The 25,166-nt window shown below is 42.8% G+C and overlaps 1 protein-coding gene across 3 annotated transcripts in view; it reads left to right on the top strand.

Moving 5' to 3' along the window:
- Positions 1-428: 428 nt before the first annotated feature.
- The window catches only part of ABCC5 (ATP-binding cassette, sub-family C (CFTR/MRP), member 5), a 97,115-nt gene continuing 72,377 nt past the window's right edge, over positions 429-25,166 (top strand). For 2 of the 3 annotated variants that reach the window (XM_011945810.1, XM_011945812.1), the window contains exons 1-2: positions 429-614; positions 4,009-4,192. In XM_011945810.1, the coding sequence (XP_011801200.1) occupies positions 4,064-4,192 (129 nt within the window). In that variant the 5' untranslated portion in view covers positions 429-614; positions 4,009-4,063. Of the gene's footprint in view, positions 615-1,008; positions 1,093-4,008; positions 4,193-25,166 lie in introns of those variants that run through there. The other variant, XM_011945811.1, reaches the window with a different exon arrangement.

Below are 25,166 nucleotides of genomic sequence, written 5' to 3'. Positions count from 1 at the left end.
GACCAGGCAGCGCGACATTGATGGGCAGTTGGTGTTAAAGTGAGAAAGGCGGTATCTGCGCAGAATGCAGGGTCGAACCATGAGCAAGCAATCATATCTGCCACAACAGATAAGAACTGGGGCTGGCCGGCCTGACGACTCTCAACGGGTTAGACGCGGGCTACGATGACCTTCACGATCTTTTCTGGCAGCTGCACGGCCACGCAGGGTCGGGACTGCCCTGACTACCAACAGCACTGTGTGCGAACACAGGACCACGGTTAAGCCTCCCGGCTGACTCCCCCCGGGAACACAACCCCGGAGAAGATTCCAGACAGGCTCGCAGAGGCACAGGCAAGGATGGAACGGAGCCGGGAGCTCGGTGGGAAGAGGGGCAGCCCGCACCGTCCCCGGGATGTCACCGGCGCTTCTGGGAAATGTAGTTCTTAGCCGCATCCGCAGCCCCGGGCTCTCGGAAGGCGGACTACAGTTCCCTTCAGCCTTGGGAATGCTTTGTGCAGCGCGCTTGCGCGGTGTGGCGGCCGATGCCGCTATAAAGGCTTGTTTTGCTGCGGGGCTCATGCTCGGGAGTGTGGTTGAGCGGCCGGCACGGCTGTCCTGGAGGAGGGGCGCAGGTAGGTGATGGCTGCTGCCGCACCCCTGCACTCCAGCTCGGTTGTCACGGGGATCACCCCTTTGCATTTCCTCGGGGCGTGGCGGGATGTGGCCAGGGCTACGAGCAGTTCGGGGGACACTGGAGACTTGAGGAACGGGGTATGGCCTCCCCCGGTCTCTTGCCGCCGCCTCCTAGGCCTGTGAGCCCGGGGTCTGGTGACGGGGTCGTTTCCTGGAAGACTGGCAGGTAGGGTCGGGATGAGCGGGCAGGGGCGCGGGCTACGTCTCTGGCCGCAGCCGGCAGGGGGCGCTGCGCCCGTGGGCCGTGGGTGTGGGTCGCGCTCGCCTGGCCAGGCCGGAGCGGGCTGTGGAAACGCCCTAGGGCCCGGGCATCCCAGGCGAAGCCAGTCTGAGAGAAGCGCCCACCCGGGAGGCTGTGCAGCGGGCGGCTCGGGGCACCCTGCTCAACCCGCAGCGGAGCCGCCACCGACCTTCGAAGTAAGTCATCCCTTCGTTTTTGCAAGCGGGTAAATGGAGGTACGTGACATAAGCACGCGCAGCAAACCCGTGGCTGAGCCGGGAACGTAGCCCAGATCACTCCACGGTCATCCAGTGCTCTTTTCGCTTCTGCCACACAGAGCTGCGGGTGGCTTTGTGTTTATCACACAGGGGTCATTTGGTTTCTGCACAGACGGAGGGGCTGGAGGCAGGTGGGCACAGGAACGACCGGGAAAGTTTCAGGAGGTCTTGGAGGAGGAGATGGCTAGGTTTTACTGGGGCCTGCAGCGTGCATGAAAGGTGAGGTTGCTTGGAGACGCAACAAGTGGATTACAGTGGGTGTGGTAAATACGTATCCCTTTAGCGTGGTGTCTTCCTTGTGTAGCTTGAGGGCCTGGAGGTGATGGAAACCTACTCAGGAGTGTTGGGATGACTGCAGCTTGCACACACCAGTCTGGCCAGGCAACAGTTTGTGTAGTCCCGTGCAACTCTCCTCCTGCCATGCAGTTGAATCAGTATCATTGGGTAGGGAGACTGTCTACACTTTAATCAGTGGAAAGAGAATCTTGGTAAAAAAGGGCAGCTAAGTGGCCTCAACCCTGTTGGGAATTCTTTGGGGTCCTCCCACTTTGATTATTCTGCTTCTACCCTTGTACAGGTCTGGACAACAGGTTTGTTTTCTACAAACAAAAATCCCTTCTCTTTCTTCCTCTCTTGATAGCTGAGGCAAGTGAGCATTTAGAAAAAGATTTTCCAACAACTTCAAAGGAGAACACGAGAAGATAGGGAAATATAAATAGTATCAATAAAAAGGCTGACCTGGGGATCCATCCTTGCTTGCTTGCTTCAGACTGGGGCTTTGTTTCTTTCCAAACCTGTCAGGATTCCCAGCTCTTCGCCAGCCTCCACGTGGGGTGCCCTCTTTTATGTTCCAGATACACAGACGATGGTGTCCTTATGTTCAAGGCCATAGACAGTAACTTTGTGCCTACTTTGGGCCTGCCTGCTCCCCTGATTGTGCCTCTTTTTCCAGGAAAGTAGAGATGAGTGTGTTAGAGATAATGGAACACTGTTCCCCACACCCTTCATACATGGGATAACTTAGTCCCTTAGGATAGTTTAGCAGTGTCTACCACAGCAAGCAATCTAGGCACAAAACAGTCATTATTTGTGTCATAACAGGGAAGTCGTTTTTTCCCTGCCCCTCTCTGCTCCTGTGCTCCACTGATTCTGCCTTATCCTTTGAAATAAAAGTGGTTGAAAGAATCTTTGGTTATCATGGGTGCTTAGATAATTGAGATGATGTTCGTGTTCTTGACATGGCATTTCGTATAGTGGGTGAGTTCCAGTGACCACCTCTCTTTCAAACCGCTCACCACCCCAACCCCTACCTTTAAAAAAGGTAGCACTAATCTTTTCCTTTTCCAGATAATCAGCTAAGCTAGGGAACCCTTGAAGGGGAAGGTTAGACTTCTGTGATTCTCGTAACAAGAAGGTTACTCTGATATACAGCTACAGCTCAACACTGGGGACACTGGCAGATGCCAGGTCTGTTTATAGTTTAGCCTTAATGAGGTCTCAATGACGTGATTGCTGCGCTCTGGCTTGGTGAGCCGCTGTTCTTTATGGTGTAGTTTGTCATTGGACAAGGTGACTTTTTTTTTTTTTTAAAGATAAGTAACAGCTATATCAACTTAGGGTACTTGAACCAGAATTCTGAAAGGCAAGAAGTCAAGCTTTCTTTGGACTGGAAACCTGTCTTTGTGGAGGAGAGTTAGTTTTTTTTATTTAGAGGATTACTAAGTGTTCTCTTTTTATCTGACACCCTAAAAAATACATTATAATGGTTAGAATTTTGTGCTGCAGAAGTAGTACTTTTAAGTCACAGCGATAGCTAGGGATTTATGGAATCCAGAAAGCAACACGGCTACACGTTTTTAATTTCCGTTGGAGGCTAGTCTGAAAGGTGTTTTCTCAGCTTGTCTCTGGGAGGCTGTGACCCTTCTTGGGGGAAACATTTTAGAGAAGTATGTATGTGTTTTTTGTTTTTAAGTGACCTGAGTTGATACAGGATATTGATTAGACTTAGCCAGGCAGGCAGTAGTTTAGAACAGAGTTTCAGGTAAAAACTAGGTAAGACTTAGTAATACAGGATGGGGAATTTGTTTTTGTTATTGTTTTTTAATAACAGCTTTATTGCCGTAGGATTTATATGCCATGAAATTCACTCTTCTAAAGTATACAATTCAGTGGGTTTTTTTCAGTGTATTCACTGCATTGTGCAACCATTAGCACTATCTAGTTTTAGAACATTTTCAGTACCCAGGGAATTTGTGTTTGAAGTTATAATATTGTTTTAACTGTATAACTTCATGGAGCTTTAAAATAACACCAGCTAACCCATTAGTTAATTATAAAAAGGCAGAGATGGAATATATCATTGGTAGAATAAGTGTTTGGTAAGTTTTTATTTAGTAAAATTTAGTGGGAGAAATGATGTCCACTTTAAAATTGTGGAGTTTTTAATACTTGGGACAAACTGAAATTGTTTCTATGAAGTCTTTAAAAAAAAAAACAACCAACCTATCTATATGCTGTATACACTGGATTTGAGCTTAGTTGAAGAGAGTGAGTGTCTCTTTACTAGTGTGTTTACTTTTTCTAAATTTTTTTCCCTTAGAAGTGGGAGAAGGTAATTTTTCTTGATTCTCTTGTACTGATTCTTTTTCTTTAAAAAAATGAAATGAAAATCTTTGAACATTTTTTGAAAATTAATTTTTGTAGCTATAACAGTAGAAAGTTTTAGTACTTTTGCCTCTTTTTTTTGGTTTGTTTTTCCGTATTTTAAGGCACTTGAACATATGGTTAAGTACTGTTTAGGAAATAATCTATTTCTTGATGAATTTTTAATTTCAGGAATTCTGATGTGAAACTAAGAGTCTGTGAGCCCTGGAACCTCCACTCAGAGAAGATGAAGGATATTGACATAGGAAAAGAGTATATCATCCCCAGTCCTGGGTATAGAAGTGTGAGGGAGAGAACCAGTACTTCTGGGCCGCACAGGGACCGCGAAGATTCCAAGTTCAGGAGAACTCGACCGGTCAGTTTCCTTTCCTATGAGTCTCTTATCTGCTTATTGTACTAAAACACGTCTTCTGTTTTCATATAATGCGTAATTTGGAAACTTATTTTTTGGCTGGGCATGGTGGCTCACGCCTATAAACCCAGCAGTTTGGGAGGCCAAGGTGGGTGGATCACGTGAGGTCAGGAGTTCGAGACCAGCCTGGCCAACGTGGTAAAACCCTGTCTCTATCAAAAGTACAAAAATACCAGGCATGGTGGCAGGCGCCTGTAATCCCAGATACTTGGGAGGCTAAGGCACAAGAATCGCTTGAACCTGGGAGGCAGAGGTTGCAGTGAGCTGAGATCATGTCACTGCACTCCAGTCTGGGTGACAGAGTGAGACTCAGTCTCCAAAAAAAAAAAAAAAAAAAGTATTTTTCTTTTTTGACTTTAGGTTACTGTTAAGAATTTATGGTTATTTATGAGTCTCTGGTCCATAGTAAGCACTCAATATGTGGAAGAGAGGCTGGCTTTCAGCCTCGCACCAGATCGGTGCTGAGCATTCTCCTCTTTTTCGCTTTTACTCTATGTTGGTACCTTCTGAAAGAGAAGACAATTTATTGAGGAAGAGGGGGTCATGGGGGCGACAACAGAGAATATAAAGCCAATTAAGCTTCATTCATGTACCTAAACAAACTTGGTTGTTTTCTTGTACTTTCTGTCATCCGTGTTTAAAATGTGAATCTGGCCAGGTGCAGTGGCTCACGTTTGTAATCCCAGCACTTTGGGAGGTTGAGGTGGGTGGATCACTTTTGGTCAGAAGTTCGAGACCAGCCTGGCCGACATGGTGAAACCCTGTCTCTGCTAAAAATACAAAAGTTAGCTAGGTGTGGTGGCAGGCACCTGTACTCCCAGCTACTCAGGAGGCTGAGGCAGGAGAATCACTTGAACCCAGGAGGTGGAGGTTGCAGTGAGCCGAGATCACGCCACTGCTCTCCAGCCTGGGCAACAGGTGAGACTCTGTCTCCAAAAAAAATGAAAAATAAAATAAAATGTGAATCCTTTGGAGAGACTCAGATTTCAGAACAATTCTAGATAGTTGTGGGATAATCAGTATGTTTTTCAAGCGAATTCATAAGTTAAGCAGTCTTTAGATAATAATCTAGTTTCCTCCAAGGGAAATAATGAAGATGCATTTTCACCTGGAGAAAATATTCTTTTTCCTGAGGAAAAAAAGCATATCTTTTCTTACAAAAGTACCTAATAAAGCAGAATGGACTAGGTTTAGGAAGTTGAGGTTTATGTTGGTGTATTTGTTATGCGAAAATTTGAGAAAAGTACAGACTTTTCAGCTGGCACTGGCCTTTCTTTAGCCTGATACTATGTTTCCCTCTTTGGTTGTGTTAAAGCCATTGCTTTATTAATTAACATTTTCTTGCTAATGAGTCTTCTCTGTACCCTACTGTGTATTATAGAATGCTTTTCCGTTCAGGTTTAACTTCAAAGAAACAGGCTCAATGTAATCAGTGTCAAATACTTCTCGTGGTGCCAGTTTTATAACTTCCTCATGTCCTTTTGTCTAGACCTTATGTTGATTAAACATCTATCGAATACCCTCTGAGTGCTAGACACAGTTGGTGTAACAGTTAAGTCTAGAAAATGTCAGAAGGTAACATTGGGGCAGGGCCTTAAAGGGCAATTAGGTGGTGAGGCTTTTTAGGCAGTACAAGTATAGACCCAAAGGTATGGAAAGAGCATATGGCATGTTGGCACTTTGGATAAGCTACTTACGTCATTTGTATATAAAATGGTGTTGACAGTAGTACCTGACTCATGGGATCACTGAGGAGTAAGTGAGATAATACATATAAAATATTTAAAATGGTACCTGGCACATGGCCAGTGCTCAATAAATGTTAGCTCTTAGAACTAGTTGTTTAGGGCGTAGGATGTATAAAGGGATTATAGGTTGGGGGAAATTCTGCATGCCATGCTAAGAAATATTTCACTGTGGGCATTGGGGAACTATTGGAAGTTAATGAGATTAAAAAAAAAAAAAAAACTTTTTATTTTGAGCTAACTGTAGATTTACATGTAATTATAAAAAATAATATAGAGATCCTGTATATCCTTCATCCAGTTTCCCCCAGTGGTAACATCTTGCATAACTATAGTCCAATAAATATCACAACAGGATATCAATGATTGACATTGATATCAATGACATTGATTGACATTGGATATCAATGATTGACCTTGATACAATCCATTGACTTTAGGATTTCACCAGTTTTATATGCACCCTTTTTTGTGTTTATGTAAGTGTGTTCTATGCATTTATTTAAAGGTGTAAATTTGTATGACCGCTTCCACAGTCAGGATGCAAAGGTTCCATCACAAGGATCTCTCGTTACCCTTTTATAGCCACAGCCATGTCCCCTCAACCCCAGTCTCTGGCAACTGTTAATCTTTTCTCCATCTCTGTAGTTTTGTCATTTTAAGAATGCTATATACATTGAATCATATAGTATATAATCTTTCGAGATTGCTTTTTTCACTCAGCTGAATTCCCTTGAGAGCCACCTAATTTTGTTGTGTGCAGCAGTAGTTCTTTCCTTTGTATTGCTAAGTAGCATTCCATGTTATAGATGTACCATAGCTTCTTTAACCATTCATCTGTTTAAAGACATATGGGTCATTTACAGTTAATGGCAATTATAAATAAAGGTACTCTGAACCTTCAGTTACGGGATTTTGTGTGAACATGAGCTTTTATTTCTCTGGATTAACGCCCAGGACTGCGATTGCTGGGTCATATGGTAAGTGCATATTTCGTTTTGTAAGAAACTGCAGTACTCTTTCCCAGAGTGTCTGTGCCATTTTACATTCCCACCAGCAATGATCCAGTTTTTCCACATTGTTGCCAGTACTCAATGTTATCATAATGTTTATTTAAGCCATTATTATTGATGTGCCTGGTATCTGATTGTGGTTTTAATTTGTAGTTCCCTAATGGCTACTGATGTTTGAGAGTAGATTTTTATCTTAGATTAGTCTTGAAGCAATGCAGAAAAAACCTGTACAGGAGAAAGAGATCAAATATAGGGAGCAGTCAGGAAGCGGCTCTGCCCATCCATGTCAGAGAGGTCAGGCTTCTGTTGTAAAGCATAGAAATGAGGATGGAGGAAAGGTGTTTCTAGAAGATAGGGAGGCATTGGGGTGTCTGGGATTGATGGTAAGGATTTAAACCTATTCATGGACATAAGGGAAGAAAAGGAGATTAGGGAGATATTAAGAATGAGTTTGGGCCGGGCACATTGGCCCACGCCCGTAATCCTAGCACTTTGGAAGGCCAAGGCTGGTGGATTGCCTGAGCTCAGGAGTTTGAGACCAGCCTGGGCAACACAGTGAAACCTCATCTACTTGGGAGGCTGAGGCAAGAGAATCTCTTGAACCCAGGAGGCGGAGGTTGCAGTGAGCTGAGGCCTCACCATTGCATTCCAGCCTGGGCAACAGAGTGAGACTCCGTCTCAAAAAAAAAAAAAAAAAAAAAAGAATGATTTTGAGTTTGAAGATGTTGGATTTGAAGTGCATACGGGTAAAATTATCAGTAGGTAGAGCATAGACAAGAAGTAGGGTAGGAAAAAACATTTAGAGCCTTTAGTGTGTCCATGTAGGTGAAGCTGTGAGAATGAGCAGGCTTACCAAAGGATGGCTTGCAGAGCAGACGGCGGAGCTGTGGAGCTGGTGTGTGGTCCTGTGAAATTTCTGGGGACAGTGTCCCCAGCTTGTTAGAGTAGAGTTGACATCAGGGTATGCAGTGGCAGCAGTGAGCTTTTCCTCTACAAAGTGGAGAAGAACAGCAGTTAGGCACCGCTGGGCCTTGCGTACCCTAAAGGATACAGAGTCAGCCATCACTGAAGCCTTATCTCAGAGAAATACGAAGGCTAATACCACTTTTATAAAATTTCAGGAATCCACATGAATTTTATTTTTATTACTCTCTCATGTTTCCTAAACTTTTTTTTTTTTTGAGACGAACTCTCCCTCTGTCGCCCAGGCTGGAGTGCAGTGTTCTGATCTTGGCTCACTGCAACCTCCGCCTCCCGGGCTCAAGCAATTCTCCTGCTTCAGCTTCCTGAACAGCAGGTGCCTACCTGCTGTTCTCTGTTACTATGTTGGCCAGGCTGGTCTTGAACTCCTGAGCTCAAGTGATCGCCTGCCTTGGCCTCCCAAAGTGCTGGGATTACAGGCGTCAGCCACCACATCGGCCATGAACTTTTATTTTTTATTAAATTTTTTTTTGTTTGTTTTTTGTAGAGACAGTCTCACTGTTGGCCAGGCTGTTCTTGAACTCCCAGCTTCAAGCAAGCCTCCCGCCTCAGCCTCCCAAAATGCTGGGATTACAGGCATGTGGCACCACACCCTGCTCCTAAACTTTGAAATTTGAGTACTGTTTTCCTGATTTTACTGTATCCTTGTAATCTCTGAACTTTTTAAAAAGATTTCTTCTATTCTACTCTCTTTCTGTTACTTAGCCTAGACCTAGCAAAACAACAACAATAAGCCCATAGGTTTATTCAATCTATTTTTGTATATACATTAAAATGAATGCATAGCTACTAAGTATTTTTGTAAGTTCAGACACCATTACCTGCTTGACTATTACCTGTCAAAAAACAAAATTTCTCAGATATATTTATCTTTAACTTGTCTCATGATACAAGTTTGCTGACAGGGGGAACCAGCAAGATGACAAAAAATTTTCTGGCCTGAGATGGTATAAAAATGGATAACGTAAATAGTTGGGAAGCAGAATTCCTATATAAGCATATAGTTTTGTTTTTTAAAGTAAGCAGTTAATTGGGCAGAGATTGCAATTTCATGTCACATCATGATAACCATCATTTTTGTATTAGTTGTTAGAGACGAAATCTGGGACAGGATCTCCCAGGATGCCAGGTATGCCTACTACCCATCAGAAATTTAAAACAAACAAAAAAACGCCTCTAAGTAATAAGAGATAAGGATACATCTGTGGCTCTTACGTGGAAAGCAAGGTTTCATTCACCACTATTAGCCTTTGATATGTCCAGTTAACCGGGAAGCAGGAGACCTGTGCTGCTGGTGTCTTATGCCTGTAATCCCAGCACTGTGGGAGGCCGAGGGAGGAGACTCGCTTGAGTCTGGGAGTTCACAGCCAACCTGGGCATCACAGTGAGATCTGTCTCTACAAAATATAAAAATAAATTAGCTGGGCATGGGGGTTTGTGCCTGTAGTCCCAGCTACTTGGGAGGCTGAGGTGGGAGGATCACTTGAACCCAGGAGGTCCAGCTGTGGTTGTGCCACTGCACTCCATCCTGGGTGACAGAGCGAGACCCTGTCTCACCAAAAAAAATAATAATAATAAAGAAAAGAAATGGTGTCAAACAGAAGTCAGAAGCAAAGTACCAAAGAGTAAGTTCTGACTTTAAGCAGGCCAGTGCTTTTTTCTTCAAGGTGTGAAGAAGTGAAGATGCAGATTACATAGTTTGCCCATTTCTTAGTATTGTGACCAAATCATTCTCTTGGAATATGATTTGGAAAAATTGCTCTAATAGTCACATCTTCAAATATTTGTAGTTTCTCGCATATGCTTCGGGTTGAAATGAAGCATTCGCACACCTACGCACTTTCTTTGGGACTATAATGTTAATACTTGTGACACAATTTGAGGCTTAGCAGGCATCCTTTAATCCTGAAGTGTTAATAAAGTGGTGGCTTCTGTTGCTGTTAGTTCTTTGAGCCTGAGTACTAACTTTGGCTAGCATTAGGCTGGCGTTATTTCAGCTAACATGAAGATTTATACCTAGGCTACTCCTAAACACTGTTCCTGTGCCTGAGGCATGATTATTCAGGCATGGTTCCTTTTTTTATCCTATTTGTGTATGCACATGTAGCTCATATGACTGCACAAGCCCTGATTTTTTTTTTTTAAGATGCAGTGTTTATTCATTTTTTTAATTTAGCAAATATTTGAACACTCTTCAAGATGCATGCACAGCACTGAACCAAGTGGTCTGGTGCAGATAAAGATAAATTGGTGCTGGGCCTGCCTGTCCACCAATAGAAGCTTAAACTCACAAACATGTACTCTACATAGATGACTGTAATTTAGGTGCTGGGGGAATTAGTAAAACGAGAAAGTGCTTCTCAGGGAACACTTTAGGAGGAGGTATCATTTGACTGGAAACTTGAGGAATGGGTAGAATTTGGAGAAATGAAGAACTTGCCAGGCAAAAGAAAGAGTTGTGGGTTTTAGGGATACCTAGTCCCTGTTGGTATTGAGCATAAAATGTATGAAGTCTTAGCTATAGTACAATACCTCAGTGAATTTCACATTATGTGTGTTTTTTGTTTTGTTTTTTATTTTTGTTTTTTTGAGGTTGAGTCTCCCTCTGTAGCCCAGGCTAGAGGGCAGTGACAACGATCTTGGCTCACTGCAACCTCCGCTTTCCGAGTTCAAGCGATTCTCCTTTCTCAGCCTCCCAAGTAGCTGGGATTATAGGCATATGCAACCACACCCAGCTAATTTTTTGTATTTTTAGTAGAGATGGGGTTTCACCATGTTAGCCAGGCTGGTCTTGAACTCGTGACCTCAGGTGATCCCTCCACCTTGGCCTCTCAAAATGCTGGGGTTACAGGTATGAGCCATCACGACTGGGCATGTGTGTTCTTGAATAACAAGCCAAGGAGTTTGGATTTTAATTGCTTTAATATTTAAGCAAAAGCAAGACAAAGCTTGTCAGATGCTTTTATGAGCTTTATTTTATTGGGGTGGTGGTTTGTTTTCTTAGTGCTCTCAGGCAAAGCTAAGGGTGCCTTGTTTTTCATTAGCATGTCTAATCTGGGAAAGGAGGAAGAATGGAAAAATAAGCAGAAGTGGGCCAGGCGCGGTTTCTCATGCCTATAATCCCACCACTTTGGGAGGCCAAGGTGGGCCGATCACGAGTTCAGGAGATTGAGACCATCCTGGCTAACACAGTGAAACCCTGTCTTTACTGAAAATACAAAAAATTAGCTGGGCGTGGTGGCATGCACCTGTTAGTACCAGCTACTTGGGGGGAGGCTGAGGCAGGAGAATCGCTTGACCCTGGGAGCCGGAGTTTGCAGTGAGCTGAGATTACACCAGCGCACTCCAGCCTGGGTGACAGAGCAAGACTCTGTCTCAAAAAAAAAAAAAAAAGCAGAAGTAAACTAAAGTTCATGTACCCTTATTACTGGCACATGATCTTTAGTTATTTTTTCCCCTTCTCTCAAAAATGTGTCATTGGTGGGATTTTCTTTCTACCAAATTACAATATTCTGTGTCTAGGAAAGGTAACAAAGCAAGTATTCATAAAATCCAGGGCTCTTACTTAGTATTTCCTTAGTTCTGTGGTAGGCTGACCCTTTAACCTTGGTTGGAGTTTTCATAATTAGTGCTTTGAAATATTTTGGTGAGCTCAAGTTATATCTTAGGGATCAAAGATGTGGGTCTAATCTCTTACCAGAAATGATTCGAAGATGTGTTGTTAGGAAAGAAATATGGGCTCATTATAGAAAATGTACAAAGTGTGTAATGTTATGGGAAAAAAGTAACCACCCTTAATTCCTCTACCCAGAGACAACCATTGTTTCCATGAAATAGTTTTGTCTAGTACATTGTACTTTTAGAGTTTGCTCCTGAAAGCTTTTCTTTATAGACTAAGGACGTGTGAATTTGTTTATGCCCTTGTGTTTTCCGAGTCAACAGTATTACCTGTGAGTCGGCTTGCTGTTAGGAAGGAGAGCAGGAGGAAGGAGATTAGCATTTTGCAGCTCTGCATTATTTTTCTCTTGATTGATACTCAGTGACTCAGCAGATTTTCTAGACAGGGTTAAGATGAGTAAGAATACCTGCATTTTTTTTTTTCCTCTCCCTGTAGGCATCCATAAAGCTTTATGAGGCTCAGTAGTCTCTTAGACACTGCTGGGTGTGACACCGTATCTGGTCTGGTGCCAGGTATTGGTCTCCAGTAGCAGCCCAGAGCTCTCGGGCTGAGATAACAACAGTGCTGCGATTGGTGCAGAGCCCAGGTGGCTCTCATGCTTGGTAACTGCATCGACAGCTCGCTGGGGCTCTTGAGGTTGGGCTGCTGCCGGGATCATGAGCTCTCTTATGCGGTCTGCTGCAAGACTGCCGCAGCTTTCCTAGGAAGTGCTGCTTAAGGGAAATAAATATAGCCTGTTGGCATGAGTTAAAGGAGGTTTCTGTCAAAGGGGAAGAAAAGTGTTGGAATTAGCTTCCTGTTTTTTTTTTTTTTAAGTACCTAAATCTTTGTTAAGATGACTTGGAAGTTACAAATGGTTAATGGAAACTTTTTCAATGAAATCTTGTTTCCACCGTTAGGTGGTTTCTGTTAATGCTTTCTTTAATGTCTTATCATTTTCCCCTCTCTCTTAGTCAAAAATAAAAAGGTCAACGCAAGAAACAGGGCCTCCGGAAGGGTTTGCAACTGTCATTGTTAAGCTTACAGACTAAAGTGAAGTTAATTTGGTGCACTGAAGTCCACTAATGAGCAGAATTAAATTTATCCTTTCCCTCCCTGCCCCCCTTTTAAGGAGTTAGCCAATTTAGATGATTAGATGTTATATGTGTTTTAACTGCTTAAGATTATTTTCTGAATTAGCTGTTCAAAGAATCAATTGTTATTAGATATCAGATGAGAACTTCCACTTACCAAAGCCTGCTCGTGGAGGCAGAAAGCAAGACTGACATATGTACTTTAAAAGATGGATGGAACCTCAAAGGCCATCCTGCCCAGTCCCCATTTAGCCTCACCTCTCTGTAGGTGGGTCCAGGAGAGACACTTACTCGGCAGACTATGCTGGGGCTGGGTGAGCTTCCAGGGATGTTCTTTCTGGAATCCGGTGGCTCAGAACACAGTACTTGGCTCCTCTTTGAAGCATGATGGCTCTGTTGCCTGTCTCTGGCCCAGTGTGCTGGGCTGCCAAAAAGAGCATGGAACCAGCCAGGAGATGCCATGACACTGACAGCTGTACCTGACCTTAGAGTTCAGGGTATGTTTTCAAAAGCAAATCTCACTAAAAAGGATTTATATGTTATTATGAAATCTGTATTTATGTGGTGGAAATAGACTCACACTCAGGCTTTTAGAGATAAATAAACTGCACAGAATGGGTTCCAATAAATGGCTGTAGTTGTTTGGCTTTTTTAAGAATCCTGTGACCTTGACAACCTTCTGTTTACTTTTAATTGGTATTATGCAGGTATGATGATGAGCAGTCACTTAGTTTTCTTAAATGTTGTGTCTCCCAGTAGAAAAATAGCCAAGCCGCTCAGCCCCTAACCTTTGTGTTTGCTTCTCACCGTGGTCAGCAGTTCTGGCCCGCTCTGCAGTATGGCAGTCACATGATGGAACCCTGAAAGCCTTGTACTATGCATTTAACACACATTGTGTTAGGCACTAGAGGAAGTTTTATTTACAAATTATATTTTAGCCTTTGTTTTTTTTTTTTTTTTTTGAGATGGAGTCTCTCTCTGTCACCCAGGCTGGAGTGCAGTGGCACGATCTCAGTTCACTGCAACCTCTGCCTTCTGGGTTCAAGTCTGCCCTCAGTCTCCCAAGTACCTGGGATTACAGGTGTGCACCACCATGCCTGGCTAATTTTTACATTTTTAGTAGAGACAGGACCATGTTGGCCAGGCTGGTCTCGAACTCCTGACCTCAAGTGATCCACCTGCCTGAGCCTCCAGAGTGCTGGGATTACAGGTGTGAGCCACCGCACTGGGCCTTTTTTTTTTTTTTTAGCTAAAGCCTGAAAATCTTGTTGAAGGGATTTTTGTCAAATGCAAAAGAACAATATTCACAACTCTCTAAATGAATGGTTTTTAAGCCAGGCTGAATGTTAAAATCACTTGAAGAATGTTCAACAAATACCAATGTTGGGGTCCTATTCCAGACCAATTAAATCAGTCACTGGGATAGAACCCAGGCATTGGTATTGTTTTAAAACTCCCCTGGTGATTCTAGTAGGTAGGCAGTGCTGAGAATCTCTAGTCTGGATCTCATGGAATAAAGTCTATTCTCTCCCCTCACCCAATGGCTCCAGGTGTTTCCTGTAAATCCCCTTTACCCCTGTGATTCATTTTCAGTTTATCCTTTGAAACTTTACCATGGTATTAACAAAGTTAATCTTAGACCCAACGTAATAGAAACTTTGAATAAGTTCCTTGGAATTTAGCTTATGAAACAACTGAAAACCCTCAAATACCTGCTGATTATGGAGTAATGCTAGATTATCAACTGCAGACAAATACCTGTTTTACCGTGGTGGTGGAGGGATGCTTGTGAATTGTATTGCTAGCTGATCATCGGCGTCAGAGTAACCGCACAGCTGCGGGTAAGTGAGCTGATGCTCAAGTTAATTCTTTTCTCTGTGTAGCATAGCTGCTGGTGATGGGACTGAGTTTAGCAGCTTCCCTGACTTGGATTAATAGCTCTTTCTTTTGTATTCTGCTTCTTCCCCATATAGGTTGGGTTCTAGAATTTTGCTGATCCTCTTGACTGAAATGGCTACTATTTGGAAGTTCTTAAGGGAAGAGCTTAAGATGGTCAGGGTCATGTTAACAACCCACTGGGGAGTAAGGATGTGGTGGGATTTAGGAGAGGAAACGTGCTTGGTAGGTTTCTTTAACTTGTTGGAGATTAGGAAGGGTGGGAAAGCCTGAAGTCAGCCGGTCTTGGGAGGACATCAGTTTTTGATCTTTTTAAATTTAAAAGTGAATTTTAATTTCTTTTAAATTTAATTTCTAATATTCTGAGTCCCTTAAGAACTGTATCTGGTGGCACAACAGTTCCCCTTAAAAGTTTGTCGTTCTAGATGTTTGTCATAAAGGCTGCATGGGCCTGGGACATCTGTAGAAATGCTTTTCTTGGCCAGAAGGATGTATTAGAAGAGGCGCCCGTTCTCTTGTTTGTCTTAAGGTCTTGTGAATGAGGAGAGGTGAGATCTGAGGCCTGTTGATTCCAACTGTGCCCCAGATACCACTTTCTTTGAGGGGTGTGCCAGACAGGAGCAGGCAGCCTTTAACCCCCTTGGAAACCGAGGTGCCTCTGTGTTGCCAGTTAATGCCTGCAGTCTCTGCCTTCAGGAAGAACTTGGTTGAATCCTCAGCCTGAGGCTTATTAGGAAGGCTACCCTGCTGTTGTCTGGCCGTCAGGAAGGGACTGGATTGTTCAGACGGGGAATGATTTCTGGCCCCTGGTATCTGTCCCAGTGGCCTCCGTGCAGGGGAAAAGCCCTTGGTTCACTGTCAGCAGGCATTCACTCTGGCAGCCTGTTAAAGTGAGATGGGACAGCTGGAGAAGTGGCGGCCATGGGGTGTGATAGGTGTGCTGATTATCTGAGGCCCGAGGATGGTGTTAGGGCCTGCAGAGAGGCGTCTTTTGCAAGAGCAGATCTGTCTGCTTATGGATCGAATGTTACTTGTTTTTCGTACCGGAGGTGTTTATGAATATGTATTTCCCTGACCTTTGTTTGAACCTTGACAGAATCTGAATTGCATTTTGTTGTTGTTGTTGTTGTTTTTATTTCTGTCTCTCTCTCTCCTTTTTTTTTTTTGAGACGGAGTCTCACTCTGATGTCCAGACTGGAGTACAGTGGTGCAGTCTTAGCTCACTGCACCCTCTGCCTCCTTGGTTCAAGCAATTCTCCTGCCTCAGCCTCCCGAGTAGCTGGGATTACAGGCATGCACCACCATGCCTGGCTTATTTTTGTATTTTTAGTAGAGATGAGGATTTCACCATGTTGGCCAGGCTGGTCTCGAACTCCCGACCTCAGGTGATCCTCCCACCTTGGCCTCCCAAAATGCTGGGATTACAAGCATGAGCCACCCCACCCGGCAGAATCTGAACTTCATTGTCCCTTTTTAGCTTCCCTGTGACCCCGCTCCTGCCCCATTGCCATTACCTTGGTAGGAAAAATGCTGAGTCTCCTAGTCACATAGTCATGGGAAAGATATAAATGGCAATCATACTTCCTCGTTTAATATTTTTCTCAGCTCCTAGATCTGCCAGTATTATTCCCTTTGAGACAAAGCAGCTGGTGTAGATGCCTTTCTGTGTGGTCGGGCTGTCTGGCCACTGACAGCCTTTCAGTGTGCCGTGCTCCTTAAGATAAATAAGAGAAATGGGTCCCCTCATCTTGTTTCAGGGGAAGCTTTAAAAAGTTACTTGTAAAAGGGATTGAAAGCATCATAACAAAAAACAAATGGCCCATAAAATACATTCCCCTAGGTCAGCCTATATCAGTACCAGCTGTTTATCTGTCTAGGGTTACCTTAGTACTATTGGGCCATATAATTCTTTATTGTGGGGCTATCCTGTGCATTGTAGATGTTCAGCAGCATCCCTGACCTTTACCCACTAGAGCTAGTAGCACCGCTCCAGTGGGGACAACCAAAAACATCTCCAGATATTGCCAAATGTCCTCTGGGCAAGCAAAGCACCCTCACTTGTGAATTCCTGGGCTGCACCATGCGACACAGTACTATTGTGGCTGTTGAGCGTTTGACCTATGGCCAGTCCGAACTGAGATGTACTGTAAGCATAAAATACCTGATTTCAGAGACTTAGTACAAAAAAAGAAATACTTCATTTGTAAAATACCTAATAATTTTTCACACTGATTATATGTTAAAAAAGATATAATACTTTTTATTGGGTTAAATGAAATACATTATTTAAATTAATCCACCTTTTACTTTTTATTTTTAGAGTCACAGTCTCACTCCATCACCCAGACTGTAGTGCGGTGGCATGATCATGACTCACTGCAGTGTCAAACACCTGGGCTCATGTGATCCGCCTGCCTCATCCTCCTGAGTAGCTAGGACTACAATCTCGTGCCACCATGCCCGGCTAATTTTCAAATTTTTTGTAGTGATGGGGTCTTGGAGGGTTACACAGGCTGGTCTCAAATTCCTGGCCTGAAGCCATCCTCCCACCTCAGCCTCCCAAAGTGTTGTGATTATAGGCGTGAGCCACTGCACCCTGCCTACTTTTTACTTTTTCTGTTTTTTTTGTTGTTGTTGTTGTTGAGACGGAGTCTCGCTCTGTCGCCCGGGCTGCAGTGCAGTGGCCGGATCTCAGCTCACTACAAGCTCGGCCTCCCGGGTTCCCCCCATTCTCCTGCCTCAGCCTCCCCGATAGCTGGGACTACAGGCGCCACCACCTCGCCCGGCTAGTTTTTTGTAGTTTTTAGTAGAGACGGGGTTTCACCATGTTAGCCAGGATGGTCTCGATCTCCTGACCTCGTGATCCGCCCATCTCGGCCTCCCAAAGTGCTGGGATTACAGGCTTGAGCCACCGCGCCGGGCCACTTTTTACTTTTTAAATATGGCTACTAGAAAAATTTAAGTTACATTATGTGGCTTACATTTGCAGCTTGCGTTATATTTCTGTTGGACAGTGCTGAGCTAGAGTGTTGAACTACTGTAGGTTAGCCATTGATTTTGTATTAGGCATTTAGATCCCTGTAAACTGTTGGGTTTAATGGTTTTTTCCTTTGGAAGATTTTCCTTTATGCAGTAAAGTTATGGAGACCCAGAGTATGTAGTATTATATATTACCAGTTTGCTCTCCTGAATTCCTGCTGGTAGCATATTAAAAATCAGTTTAATGTTCAGACCGTGTATGTTTGTCTGTATTTCCCTCCTTTCCATGTTGCATTTTCTTTTCCATATTGGATTTTATCTCTTTTAAGGCATATATGGTTGTATCTTAAATTTAATTGGTGACATTGGGTCTGTGTGTTCTCTCCTGTATCTAGAACAGTGCCTGGCACATAGTAGGCTCTCAATAAGGACTAGTTGAATGAATGGATGAAAAAAATACTGTATTTCACTTTTTCAGTAAAAGTCCACTACTTGAAATATATTATTCTGTTAGTTACTTGGTTACTTCTTATTTTTATTTATTGATTGATTGATTTATTGATTTAGAGACAGGGTCTCACTCTGTCACCCAGGCTGGAGTGCAGTGGCATGATCTTGGCTCACTGCAGCCCGATGGCCCCGGCTCAGGCCATCTCCCCACCTCAGCTTCATAAGTAGCTGGGGCTAATAGCGTACCTTTTTTGTATTTTTTTGTACAGGTGAGGTTTCATCGTGTTGCCCAGGCTGGTCTCAAGCTCCTGGGCTCAAGCAGTCTGCCTGCCTCAGCCTCCCAAAGTGCTCAGATTATAGGTGCGAGCCACCACGCCCCACCACTTGGTCACTTCTTTAGCTTTATCTTCCCTTCTCTTAATGCTAATTTCCTTATGCAAAAAAGTTTCCTTCTCATGTTCAAACCTCTCTTCCTTTTGATACATTTCTGATTGTTGGGGGTAAATGGAGGCTGTCCCCCATCATAGCTGGACTAAGTATGCTATGTAATTTATGTCATCATTTTTCATGTAATGTTTGGGAGGCTAATTCCAGATGGATTAATGTATGATATGAAACCTGGATCTCAATTAATTCATCTCCAATCTGGTTGTTAGGAAGGTAGGTAGGTAGGATGTGAGTGACGGTCTCACTGTGTCACACAGGCTGGAGTGCAGAGGTGCAGTCATGGCTCACTGCACCCTCGACCTGCCAGGATCAAGCAATCCTCCCACCTTAGCCTCTCATGTAGCTGGACCACAGGTGTGCACCACCATGCCCGGCTAGTTTTAAAAAAATGTTGTATATAGACGAGTTCTCACTTTGTTGCCCAGGCTGGTCTCGAACTCCTGGGCTAAAGTCATCCTCCCACTTTGGCCTCCTAATGCTGAGATTACAGGTGTGAACCACTGCACCTGGCCCAATCTGCTATTTATTTGTTCCAACAATATTCACTGACTCATGATTCCCTACCTTATTATATTATTTATGCTTTTGTATAGTAAGCCCTTAAAGCTTGAATATATTAAGTCTTTTCTCTTGGTGCTTGGTTCGTTGCCATTTTCTATCCATTCAACCTTAGAATGTTGATAACTCACTTCATGGAATGTTAACTGTGGTAGAAAATATTTATTTTTACCTTGAAATAGACATACTTTTTTTTTTTTTTCCTGGCATGCTTGGGCATGTGAGCATTTTTGGGAAGCCTAAAGAGGAAGAGAAGTTAGACATCCAAGCATATAGTTAGTTATATGTGGGAGACATCTGTGCGGTTACTGGCAGGTTAGTGTAAAGATGCTGGTATGTTTCCTTTTTTTTTTTTTTTTTGAGACAGAGTCTCCCTCTGTCACCCAGGCTGGGGTACAGTGGCGCAATCTCAGCTCACTGCAACCTGCACCTCCCAGGTTCTAGTGATTCTTCTGCCTCACCCTCCCGAGTAGCTGGAACTACAGGCATGTGCCACCATGCCTAGCTAATTTTTGTATTGTTAGTAGAGACGGGGTTTCACCTTATTGGCCAGGCTGGTCTCGAACTCCTGACCTCAGGTGATCCGCCCACCTCAGCCTCCCAAAATGCTGGGATTACAGGCGTGAGCCACTGCGCCTGGCCCTGAGTCATTGTTTATCTTAATCTGGTATTCACCTGGGGAATAGAGAAGAGCCGTTTATGAGGCACACCTGGGATCATTTTGTACAGTTATGGTTTATTTGCTTGTTTTTTGTTTGTTGTTTGTTTTGTTTTTTTCTTGACAGGCACATAGCAGAGTGATGAAGAGCCTTAGCTCGAGGCTGGATTGAAATCCCTGCTGCGACCTAACGTTGGTGTGCTTCAGTTTCCTTAGCTGTAAAATGGGGATACTAGTACCTACCTCAAGGGGTTATTATGAGAATTACATTAGTTAATATCTGTAAACCATTTAAAACAGTGTCTGGCACATAGTACACACTACGTTGGTTTGTTATAAATTTGTATACATTTTCTGAATTACCTTTAAGTGAAGAGCTTGCCTTTATAAATGCATACTAGTCATGAGATTTGGCTGTACACAAGGAAGATTGCTATAGCTTCCTTTATTTCTTGCTGATGTCAAGACAACCTGAGGTCCACAAAATAGAAGTGAAAGTACTAAAGTTAATAGCAGTTCTCTTTTGCAATAATCCTGGAGCACATATCCTGTAATAAAGTTAATTGGAGCAAACTGGGTAGAAGTCTAATTGCTAGGACCTACATTTTTTAAATCCTGTAACCCCAATGATAGAATTTATCCTAAATAATCCAGAAGGAGAAAAATAAAACTATAATTGTATGTTATACTATTAATAATAAGCAAAAGCTGGGTGTGGTAGCTCACACCTGTAATCCCAGCACTTTGGGAGGCCAAGAATGGAAGATTGATTGCCTGAGCCCAGGACCTCAAGACCAGCCTTGGCAACATAGTAAGAAGATGTCTCTACAAAAAATAAAAAAATTAGCCAGACATGGTGGTGGTGCATGCCTGTAGTCCCAGCTACTCTAGAGGCTGAGGTAGGAGGATTGCTTGAGCCGGGGAGGTCAAAGCCGCAGTGAGCTATGATTGTGCCACCGCATTCCAGCCTGGGTGACAGCAAAATCCTGTTTCAGACAAAAATAATAAGCAAAACAGCTAGAGAATCTAAACAGAAGTGGAACGGGTAAGATTGCCTCAGTGGTATATCATGTAGCATTACTTGGTGATATGTAGAATGTAAGGTAAAGAAGGTATTTTGAAGGTATTTTCGTTGACATGTGATTACTAGGTGCAAAACTACTAGAGGTCCAGCTTACCCTCTGGTATTCACCTGGGGTTCTCTTCACCAGGACCTCTTACCAGAAGCATCCTGCTGTGGTGGTATAGGTGCAGGGAAGGCATAGGAGGAAGGAAATGAATGCCCCAACCTTGAAAGAGTCAGAGAAAACTAAAGGAAAGAAGAAATAGTTGAGATAGACCCTAAGATTTATTGGCTAGGTAAATTGGGATAATACAGCTAACATGTATTGAATGTTTATTATATACCCAGTGTTTTGCTAAGCACTTTTAATTATCACATTAATTCCTCTCATCCCTATGTGGTAGGTGCATGTACCACTGTAAAAATGAGTAAACTGAAACTTAAATCTGTATCTGTCTTCTAAAATTCATGTTTGAAATTACTATGGCCCCCAGCTGTGGGAAAATTCTGCCAATGGAGATCTTCATACTTTAAGGCCGTAAGAAAGAAATAGTTTTGTTGGAGTAACAGAATTCTTTTCTCTTGTTTTTATTATTTATTTGTTTATTTTTCATGTTAACATTTGAGAGTTCTTGCCAACAGCTGAATGTCTGTTGTTTATTGTTTTGAGAGACCTGTCTCTGAAGGAGCTAGGTGCAGATACGGAGTGGGACAGTGGTTTCTTCAAAGGAGAAGATCCTGTATCATATCTGTATTTCCGTCAGATAGTTCATTTTTCTGACTTGGTTAATGTGTAAAGATATGACAACAAGATTGACAGTTTGGGAAAACGTTTAAGAAAGAATAGTAGGGTCAGGTTGTGACTTGGAAAGTTCGTTGCTTGGAGTAGCAAGGTTTGATTCTTTTAGATCAACAATATAGACTTTTCCATACTCTTACTGTGAGAATTTCTACTCCATGCTTTGTTACATGAGAATTCTGAGATTAGTGCTATTTCAACCACTCTTAGGGGGTTTGTCAGGATAAAATTGCACCAAGTGCCGTGTTCTAAAACCAAAGGCAGCAGGAGAGCCCTGAGTATCTGCCATCAGTAGTGCCACTACGGCATTCATGAGAAACCTGGGAAATGAAGGCTTGCCTGGCAGCTTTCATTTGAATCTTTTAAAAAAGAGCCTTTGAATTTGATGTTTTCTAATATAGGAAGTAACTTACTACCTAGGTGGTGGTGAAACATGACATAGTTATATATAGTAAAAGCAACAAAAACCATGCAATCAGAGGATTTAAAAAAAATTATCAAGTCCATTTACTTTTCTATGAATAGGTTTTGGTGAAAACTGTCACTAGGCATTTTAGAAATGAAGAAAATGAAATTAGTGTGTTATACACATAGGAATTGGCATTTGTTTTGTTCCCACCATCTGGAATAGTCTTACAGGAGGAGTCACTTGGCAAGTTATTTGTTGAAAGAATGGATGAAAGATGTGAAGATTCTGGTTTCCTATTAATGCTAATATGCCATGCTCCTGTAAACATACTGATGGATTGCATGCCAAGTTTTCCTCTTCTGATGCTTCTCAAATATCAAATGATGTTTATAAAACCCTTCTAACTCTTGAACTTGGTTCACCTGGAAAAGCAGAAGAAATAGAATAGCTAAAACAAATTTGAAAAGGAAGGATAAAGTTGAAGGCATCACACTATCCTATTTTAAGACTTAGTTTGTAGCTACAGTAATCAAGTCAGTAATATCAGTGGAGGGATAGACAAATAGATCAATGAAATAGAGTCTAGAAATAGACTCAGACAGGCATGGCCAACTTTTTGACATAAGTGCAGAGCACCTTACTGAAGAAATGGTAATCTTTTCAACACATGATATTGGAACAATTGGACATTTGTAGGTGGCAAAGTGAACCTTTGCCGAAACCTTACACTTTATACAGAAATTAACTAAAGATGAACCATAGAATTAAATGTAAAATGTAAAACTATAAAACTTTTAAGAGAGCACATAGGAGAAAATCTTCATGACCTGGGGGTTGGAAGAAGAGTTCTTAGGCGTGACACTAAAAGCACAATTGTGAAAGAAAAAAATTGGTAAATTAGACTTCAAAATTACAAACTTTTGCTGCATGAATGGCCCTAATTAGGATGTAACATGGCCATAAAATGGAAGAAAATATTTGCAAATCATATGACAAGGAACTTTAATCCAGAATATATAAGGAGCTTGCTAAACTCAACACTAGAAAAAAATTCGCTTAGAAAATAAATTGTAGGCCAGGCGCGGTGGCTCAAACCTGTAATCTCAGCACTTTGGGAGGCCGAGACGGGCGGATCACAAGGTCAGGAGATCGAGACCATCCTGGCTAACACGGTGAAACCCCGTCTCTACTAAAATACAAAACACTAGCCGGGCGAGGTGGCGGGCGCCTGTAGTCCCAGCTACTCGGGAGGCTGAGGCAGGAGAATGGCGTGAACCTGGGAGACGGAGCTTGCAGTGAGCTGAGATCCGGCCACTGCACTCCAGCCTGGGCGACAGAGCGAGACTCCGTCTCAAAAAAAAAAAAAAAAAAAAAAAAAGAAAATGTAATTTCAGCACTTTGAGAGGTCAAGGTGGGAGGATCGCTTGAGCCCGGGAGTTCAAGACCAGCCTGAGCAACATAGTGCTGTCTCTGCAAAATAAAAATAATTAGCTGGGTGTGGTGGCACGTGCCTGCAGTCCCACCTAATTGGGAGGTGGGAGGATCACTTGAGCCCAGGAGTTTGAGGCTGCAATGAGCCATGATCATGCCATTGCACTCCCAGCCTGGGCAACAGAGCAAGACTTTGTCTTAAAAAAAAACATAGAAAATGGGCAAAAGACTTGAACAGACACTTCAGCAAAAAGAATGTAGGGGTGACATATAAATACAGATAGATGTTAAATATTATTCATTCACCATTAGGGTAGTGCAGATTAAAACCACAATAAGATTCCATACCACACCTATTAGAATGGCTAAAATAAAATATAATGCCAATACTGGCCGGGCACGGTGGCTCACGCCTGTAATCCCAGCACTTTGGGAGGCCAAGGCAGGTGGATCACAATGTCAGGAGTTTGAGACCAACCTGACCAACATGGTGAAACCCCGTCTCTACTAAAAATAGAAAAATTAGCTGGGCATGGTGGCGGGCATCTGTAATCCCAGCAATTCAGAAAACTGAGGCAGGAGAATTGCTTGAACCTGGGAGGCAGAGGTTGCAGTGAGCCGAGGTTGCACCACTGCACTCCAGCCTGGGTGACAGAACAAGACTCTGTCTTGGGGAGAAAAAAAAAAAAAAGCCAATACCAAGCACTGGTGAGGATGTGGGGAAACTAGATTTCTCGTCCATTGCTAGTGAGAATGTACAATGGTACTGTGGTCAAGTAATTTCAGTGACAACTAATATTTGAATCATAAATAATGTCAAGCTGCTTTATATACTTCTTGTGCTGTCAAAAGTTAAACAAGACGTGAGATCTCCACTCGAAGTCAGGAGTTTGAGACCAGCCTGGGCAAAATGACATCTCTACTAAAAATACAAAAATTAGTCAGGTGTGGTGGGTACTTGTAATCATAGCTACTTGGGAGGCTGAGGCAAGAGAATTGCTGGAACCTGGGAGGCGGAGCTTGCTGTGAGCCAAGATTGCACCACTGCACTCCAGCCTGGGTGACAGCAAGACGCCGTCTCAAAAAAAAACAAAAACAAAAAAAAAAAGGAGCTCTCCGTTCCAATACAAATTTATAGTGGATGTATTTTTCAAACTGCAGTTACAGTTCTAGCAGTGATTTTTAGACCTCAATGATATACGAAGCCAATTTCCATATTTCAAGATCTATGTATTTTGGAATTAGTGGCAATGGTTGTATAGTATTGTGAATATAATTAATGCTTCTGAATTCTATACACTTAAAAATGGCTAAAATGCCAAATTTTATGTTATATATATTTTGCCATGTAGAAATAATCCATTTAACTGCAGCGTTTAGTAGCTTCCACATAACTTTCCATTGAAAGTGATTAATCTGCAGTGTAATAACATGATAAAGGTAAATGTCAAGAGAGGAATCTAATATAATTCTATAATGTCTTCCATGAGATAAAAGGCTCAAGTAAAAGTGTATATTCCTGGATTTAGCTCAGTATTTGGCAGTTCCTTTTTTTTTTTTTTTTTTTTTTTTTTTTTTTTTTTTTTTTTTTTTTGAGACAGGGTCTTGTTCTGTTGCCCACGCTGGAGTGCAGTGGCGCAATCTTAGCTCACTGCACCCTCTGCCTCCTTGGTTCAAGCAATTCTCCTGCCTCAGCCTCCCGAGTAGCTGGGATTACAGGCATGCACCACCATGCC

The sequence above is a fragment of the Colobus angolensis genome, unplaced genomic scaffold (assembly GCF_000951035.1).
Source record: "Colobus angolensis palliatus isolate OR3802 unplaced genomic scaffold, Cang.pa_1.0 Scaffold245, whole genome shotgun sequence".
In the NCBI taxonomy this organism is placed as follows: Eukaryota; Metazoa; Chordata; class Mammalia; order Primates; family Cercopithecidae; genus Colobus; species Colobus angolensis.
This window is presented reverse-complemented; position numbering and strand designations above follow the sequence as displayed.